This window comes from Apis dorsata, unplaced genomic scaffold (genome assembly GCF_000469605.1).
Source record: "Apis dorsata unplaced genomic scaffold, Apis dorsata 1.3 scaffold_991, whole genome shotgun sequence".
Classification (NCBI taxonomy): Eukaryota; Metazoa; Arthropoda; class Insecta; order Hymenoptera; family Apidae; genus Apis; species Apis dorsata.
This window is the reverse complement of record NW_006264094.1, coordinates 21,840-29,272: the sequence shown is the minus strand read 5'-3', so window position 1 is coordinate 29,272 and position 7,433 is coordinate 21,840. Positions and strand designations below refer to the sequence as shown.

Genomic DNA, 7,433 nt, shown 5'->3' with positions numbered 1-7,433 from the left:
TATGTATAAAATTAAAAAATTATATCATATTAAATTTAATTTTGAAAAAGAGTCAAAATTTCATATTAAAATATTGAATTTATATTTATATGTAATTTTTATTATATTATATTTTAATTTTTTTATTTTTTATATATACTAGAAAACTAGAATTACAGAAAGATAATGAAGATGATATTTTTAAACAAAAAAACCTAGCAAGTAAAACTGTTTTTAACTTCTTAAAAGCTAAAATAGATATATTACATAATGAGCTGCAAACAATGCATATTGAATATAAAAAAAAGGTATTTAGAATTTATTTAATATTTTTTTAATTGATTTCTACATAATTATATTATCTTTTTTTAGAATGATATTTGTAAAAATTTAGAATGTGAAAGTAAGAAAATTGAAATTAAGTTGAAGACTGAAATAGAATCATTAAAAGAAACAGTCACAAAATTAGAAAATACTAACAAGGAAATACAATGTCAATCACAGGCATTACATGTAGAAAATTTAATTTTAAAAAAAGTATGTAATATTAATAAAATATTTAAATATATTATTTTATATATTAATATTTTATAGTATATTTTTAATTTATCTTATGCATATTAACAGGATTTGGATAGACTTCAGAAGCAAATAAAAATAACAAATCATCAATCTAATAGTTGTACTATAAGATTAAATAGATCTTTAGAAAACAATGATAAACTTAAGAATGCATTAAAATATTCCGAAGTAGAAGAAAAGGTTCAGTTTATAAAACTATTTAATATTAATCATAATACAATTTTACAGATTTTTAGTCATAATACAATTTTACAATTAGTTATAATATAGATTTTTATCCTGCTTTATTTCATAGGAATTGAAAATTCAAATTAGAGATCTACAAGAGGAAAAAAAATTAACAATTAATCATTTGCGAAAACAACTTTCAGAATTGATACAAGTGTTTAAAAAACAAATGTTAATTGTAGATAACTTAAAGAAGCAAAATGTATGTATATATTTTATATTTTTTATAAAATTACATATACAAGTTTATGTATGTACTTTAATTTATATCTTATAATCTATATATGTGTGTATATATATATATATATATATATATATATATATACACATATGTATATATGTGTATATGCATGTAAATACTCATATGCACACAAGGCATGCTTACTGGCAGTTGGACAACTAAAATTAGCAAAAGAAGATTTTTCAAGATTATTGGATCAAAAACCTGAAAATTTATAATATATATTATATATAAAACATTTATTAAATGTATGTAACTACTGCAATACATTGCAAAAGATGGAATAATTTCATTTCATAGCCATACATTTTATACAATTTTATATTACATGATATTATATATCCTTAATAATATTTTTTATGAAAAATCTGTGTTTTTCAATACATTACCTGTCATTCATTATGAAATTTGAAAATTTTGTTTCTTGATCTAAATTCTATAATTCATCCCAATATCTTTTTTATTTGATTTATTTTATATCTAAAATGTCTTTTTCAGCATATATTTTTAATATTTAATAAATAATTTATAATATTTGAAAAAAAAATATATATATATAAATGAATTTATTACAAAAAATATTAAAACAAAATTTTAAATATATATTCATTATGTAAATCATGTATGTATAAAAAATTGTATTGGTATTTTCATTTTAAAATATTATGTATTGTTCAATTTTACAAAAAAGATATGCAATTGATTTTCATTGTTACTTAATTTAATAAACTTAATTGAATTAATCTTCATTTAAAATAATTTTTAAAAATATTTTTTAATTTATTTACATTTTTATGTCTTATTTTATGCATAAAAAATTTGATTGAAAATAACAAATCTTAGTATGTATAAAAATTCATTTAATTTATCTTTAAATTTAATTTTCAAATGTTTCAAAGAAAACTAATTTTTTAAAAAACTTTTCATCAAATGAACTTTACAAATTCTTATTTTATATTTTTTTAAATAATATATATACCATTGTATATTTGCTATGCTTATAAAAGCAGTTTGACGTATTCTAAACACTATCATTGAAAGCAGTTAAATAACATTAAGTGTCACAAAAAAGTGAACGAAGATAAGTATATTTATTTGCATTTTAATTATTACTGCGCAATCTAATTTTAATGTTAAACTATTAAAATCCCTATTACATTCTGTTTAATAAAATATATTAAATTAATTATTTTTGTTTTTCTTTTAATATGAAGATGTTATTTTTTTTTTTTTTTCAAATATTTTATTATAACTCCCTGTTCCCTTTTTGATGCTATTTGCTTTTTTTATAATTACGATAACGTTCCGTTTAAAATTCTAATTTTATAACTCTTTTACATATTGTGTTTTACAACTCAACCTCACATACATGTATACATCAAAATCTGCTATCCTTATTAAAATTAAAAGCATTGATACATTAACAATTTTCTTATTTAAGTCATTATTTGTTTACATTTAAAATTATACTATATCATTTTCGCATTTTATATTGCACTTTTAATATTGAATTTATTATAGCTTCTAAAACATATGATTTTCAATAAAGTATGTAAATAAATCATACCATAAGATTTTGATACATTCGTCGCTGAGAGAAAATATACAAGAAATAAATTTTTTATATGTAGATGTAATAATATACACAACATACATTTCTGATTTGAATATTTTTAAATAAAATATTATTTCATATTATTTTTATTATAAATTAACTGTGAAAATAATTATATAGTTTCTTTATTTCTTTGAATCATAATAAAAACTTATGTAAATGTGAGAGTGTTACTCACGAAAACAATGAACTTTATATTATTAGGGCAGACTTTTTTATTCACTGGTATAAAATTTTTTCTGTTGTACACGTGATTAATAATTAAACTTCTCTAAATGTTGCATTAAAATGTATTACTATCTATGTATTTAAATTCTTGTTTTTCATATTATATTATAATACAAATAATTAATGAAATTACATTTCTTTCTTATTTTATAATCTCATAAAATTATATTAATGCACTTTATGCTATTTGAAAGAAAAAGAAAAAAATAAAAAAAAAAATAGTGCATGCCCAGCCTTTCATCCTCGTTCATTAATAAGTGTCTTACAATATATGTTAAATTTATTTAAAACATTTGTTTTATTTATTTCACTCTTACCACGCTTAACTCTAAATTTTATTCGCTCTTTTCTCTCTCACTTTTTTGATTGATTTTACGAATTTATAATTTTGAAAACATTTTTTACTATTCCTTATTAACATAAAAGATTAGATTCGTGCATTTTTCATTTCATAATACGATAATATGATATCAAAAACCAGCAATATTTGAATTTACGTCAAAGACGGCGTAGACAGTAATACATCTAGCAGCTTGACTATGAAATGATTTTATTAACATATTATAAAAACCAGACTCTAAATGCGACCAGAGGGACAACATGGTACAAGGGCATCCATGTACAAGGAGAATGTATGAGATTCAAATTCGAGACTTAAATAAATATTGTGACAATATCTAGAAATGACATTGAATAGTCATCTTTCATTTGCATGTATTGTTGCTGCCATATCGTTGTCTTGGATCAACTTGATCATGCCAGGTAGCTATAAGTGTCCTTTTGGCCCTCTGTGCGCTCCAGATATTCTTTTTCAATTAAAATATCTATACATTTCTGAAAAAGCAAAATTATCTTATATTAAAATTATATTTATTTTTTTTTAAAGAATTCTATTTATATTATATCATATATAATATTATGTTATGATGAGTTTATATGTTTATATAAGTTTATATATATAATAATAATAATATAATAATAAAGTTTATATATATATAATATAATTATATATAATAATTTAAGAATAAAATTTTAAAAATAATAAAAAAAAAGAAAAGATACTGACCTTAATGACATGTACTCTTGGTTTGAACCTAGAGCTTAATTGATTCAATACTTCAGCTACCAATTGCTGATGTTTCAATACTTTTCTCATTTTCATAATCCTAACAATAGCTGCCTGAATTAAGAGCTTTCTATCTTCTTCTATATTTTTTTGTGTTGTTTCTTGTTCAATCTTTAATTCCGTTTTCATTGGTATATTAATATTTACTCTCAGTTTCTTGCTGTCATAAAAGTAATATATCAATATAATTTTTGGTGAAACAAATATCAGAAGTAATTAAATTAAATATACTTTTTATATCCTGTAAATAGTTCCACTGTTGACAGTGGCGTCAATTCAGCTTCGTCATCAGTAGCTGCCGTTAATAGCTTAGCTTTCAAGAGTATTTGAATAACCTGTAAAAAGAATTAAATAATTTAAAATCTCTTTTACACATATTTCATTTTTAATTTTTATTATATTACCTGAAGCAAAAAATCCATTTTTATTTGTGTAGCATCATGTAATTGTTGAATCGTCCACACTGTGGATCCATTATATTGTAATAAAACAGCCATTTGAAATGTGGATGCTTGTAATGTGTATCTGCAATTAAATAATGAATTTTCATTTATAATGTAAAATATTTTTTTGGGATCTTAAATTTTATTGTTTTATAACCTATTTTTAAAACAATTTGTATGTAATTCTCCTTTAGACATATTGTACAACCAATTCAACTTTCTTCCACTATGTTGTGAACTATAGAAGGTAGTGAACCTATGTACAGATCTTTCTAGCTGTAACATAAAAATAATAATATTTAAACCATAATATTATCTTTTAAATTGATTATACTATTTGATATATATTAATTGATAATTGTTTACCTCTGTTGGCAATGAAAACGTAAAAGACTGTTGAAATGGCCAGGAGCCAGAAGACAAGACTTGTATATTGAAATCTATATCCAATGGTTCAGCAGAATTTGTCAAATGCCTTCTAAATTGTTCATTTAAGTCCTTAGATACACCAATATCCTGTGAACAGACTGCTACAATTATAATGTTATATAATTTTAATCAATATTCTTAAACAGTATAAAAATAATTGCCTATAAAAATGTAAAAAAGAAAAAAAAAAGTTTGAGATGTATAAAATTAATTAAAAAGAATATCATAGCATAATACAGTACCTGAAACATTCGTTGCAATTTTGAGGTGTATTCAAAACCACAAGCTTGTTTCAATTTAGAAATCATAGAAGCTTCTGCATCATCACTGGCAGACATATGTTGTACTAATCTTTTTGCCAGCATTTTACTATAAAACTTTTGAAACACATCTTTGTCTTCTATATATTTAAATACCACCATCTGTGATTGGTAAAAAAAAAAAAATTAATATTTTTATCAAATAAAAATTTATTATTATTTATGATTTTAATAATTTACTCACAACTTGATTCAATGTATCTTCAAGTTCAGCTTCTTCAGGATTTTTACTACTTTTTTTTAATAATAGGTCACAGTATTTTGCTAATAATTCTGGTGATTTACTGCTGCTATTTGCTGCTCTAGTTACTGAATTACTGTTAATAAATCTTCCACAAGCCTTATCAAGAGCTGCCACAAAACCACTATCATTATTAAATGCAACAAGTACTAAAGCATTATATTTTTTATGAACCTCCAGAATTGTGTTTACATAAACCTTTGGATCCTATAAAAATATTTATGATATAAAATTAGATACCAAGTTATTATTAATATATAATTATTATAAATAATAAATAAATGTACATTGGCTGCAGAATCACCACATTTATCAATAGCTCCAAGTCCTTGATTAGCTATATGACCTTCTAAAAGATTCCTTAATTCGCCAAGTCCATTTGGAATCCTTGCTACTAATTGATACATTCGACCTAAGTCTATGTTCTTATCAGCATCCAAGAGATTTTGAAATTCAGAATGAAAAATATCTAAATGTTTCTCAATTAACACTCTCTCACATGTTTTTGCTAATTTATCATGGGTTGTTTGATGTAAATATACTTGAACTCGTTTTTGTTCTTCTAATAATCTTTGTTCTGCCTATAATAAACTGGTATTTATTAAAAATATCTTTAGAAAATATATCAACAAAATATAACTGTAACAAAATTTAATTTCAAAACCTTTTTCATGTATTCTGTAACTGGATTTTGTCGGAGGAACTCAGAACTTTCACGAGTGTAAAACCTTTCTGTATCTTCAAGGAAGACATTTTCAAAAGAATTACTGTAAACAGTAAGATTCTGTCCTTTAGCACCAGGATCTTCTTCATTCATACCTAATTCTACATAACAATTGATTACGCCACTGACTAAACGTGTATTTATTGTTTCTCCATTGCGTTCTCTCTCAATTAATTTAAGTACTGCATTAGTAACCTGTTGTAATTTCATTTGTTAATTTATTTTTCATATATTTATCTATTAAATTAAATCGCTTACTTGTCTATTTAAATGCTTGAATAAGTTATCTCGCCATGTAACCAAAGCTGATTGATATACTTCGTAGATTCCTTTACGACCTTCTTCACATTCTCTACGTACCCAATGTCGATTTAGATATGAACATACACCATTCAATACTTTACTACTAAATTGATATTCTTCCCATTGTCTTGTATAGAACTGTAATACATCTTCATCCATCAAGTCAATTCCATGCTGCATAAAAGATATTAAATTAAAATATTAAGTACTACATCTTAGTATTAATTAATAATAATAAGCAAGCAAAAAAAAATTACCTTTAATAAACTTATAAGGTAATTTCTAAGAAAGTCACGTAAACGTTTATATAACTCCAAACCAACTAACTGTGCACCTCCTTGAGAAATTTGTCCTTTCTTACTTTTGGTCGATGTTCTAGTTAATTGTTGATGAACACTTGTGCAATAATTATATACATGTCTAATGAGTTATATAATACAATAAGGAAATAATAAAACAAATATAAATATAAACAATTATTTTATTATTTTTATTTATTTTTCTTTTCCTTTTTCATTATTTAATTTTTAAATTATAAAGGATACGTGTACAATTCTATATATCTTGGTTTAGACATACATTGCCTGTTGTAAACTTGTTCAATACCCTCACGAAGATCTCCCCAAATTTGATCTAAATCTATTTGTTTAAGACCTGCTGGGCCTCCTTGATGGCTCCCAGCTCCTCCTCCGCCTCTATGCCCTGACATCCTATTTTTATACGCTTGTCGAGTGAGCGTCACTGTTACTATTGTCTACTATAATTTCTGTAGAAAAATAAAATAATAATAAAATAATTAATTTGATATATGAGAAATATAACATAATGTGAATATCAAATAATAATCAATAAAATTTTAATTTTACACATACAGAAATATAATATTAATTTTATTCAAATATTTTAAAACCTAAATGAAAATGATGATGATGATGATGATGATGATGATGATGATGATGATGATAATGATTATG

General features: G+C 23.1%; 2 protein-coding genes across 3 annotated transcripts in view; one reads left to right on the top strand and one right to left on the bottom strand.

Annotated features, from left to right (window-relative positions):
* Positions 1 to 1,397, top strand: part of LOC102678692 (protein CROWDED NUCLEI 4) — a 2,351-nt gene extending 954 nt beyond the window's left edge. Inside the window, exons 2-6 of the mRNA XM_006624109.2 lie at positions 143 to 287; positions 352 to 516; positions 607 to 741; positions 857 to 991; positions 1,165 to 1,397. Of these exons, the coding sequence (XP_006624172.1) occupies positions 143 to 287; positions 352 to 516; positions 607 to 741; positions 857 to 991; positions 1,165 to 1,248 (664 nt within the window). The 3' untranslated portion in view covers positions 1,249 to 1,397. The remainder of the gene's footprint in view (positions 1 to 142; positions 288 to 351; positions 517 to 606; positions 742 to 856; positions 992 to 1,164) is intronic.
* A 1,448-nt stretch (positions 1,398 to 2,845) lies between these two features.
* The window catches only part of LOC102676121 (cullin-1), a 5,680-nt gene continuing 1,092 nt past the window's right edge, over positions 2,846 to 7,433 (bottom strand). Inside the window, exons 3-15 of one of the 2 annotated variants that reach the window (XM_006624087.2) lie at positions 7,005 to 7,225; positions 6,717 to 6,879; positions 6,415 to 6,633; positions 6,097 to 6,351; positions 5,720 to 6,013; positions 5,376 to 5,639; positions 5,114 to 5,293; positions 4,809 to 4,958; positions 4,600 to 4,718; positions 4,404 to 4,524; positions 4,231 to 4,334; positions 3,940 to 4,159; positions 2,846 to 3,707 (exon numbers count right to left, since the gene is read on the bottom strand). In XM_006624087.2, coding sequence (XP_006624150.1) covers positions 3,627 to 3,707; positions 3,940 to 4,159; positions 4,231 to 4,334; positions 4,404 to 4,524; positions 4,600 to 4,718; positions 4,809 to 4,958; positions 5,114 to 5,293; positions 5,376 to 5,639; positions 5,720 to 6,013; positions 6,097 to 6,351; positions 6,415 to 6,633; positions 6,717 to 6,879; positions 7,005 to 7,168 — 2,334 coding nt within the window. In that variant the 5' untranslated portion in view covers positions 7,169 to 7,225 and the 3' untranslated portion in view covers positions 2,846 to 3,626. The remainder of the gene's footprint in view (positions 3,708 to 3,939; positions 4,160 to 4,230; positions 4,335 to 4,403; positions 4,525 to 4,599; positions 4,719 to 4,808; positions 4,959 to 5,113; positions 5,294 to 5,375; positions 5,640 to 5,719; positions 6,014 to 6,096; positions 6,352 to 6,414; positions 6,634 to 6,716; positions 6,880 to 7,004; positions 7,226 to 7,433) is intronic. The other variant, XM_006624088.2, reaches the window with a different exon arrangement.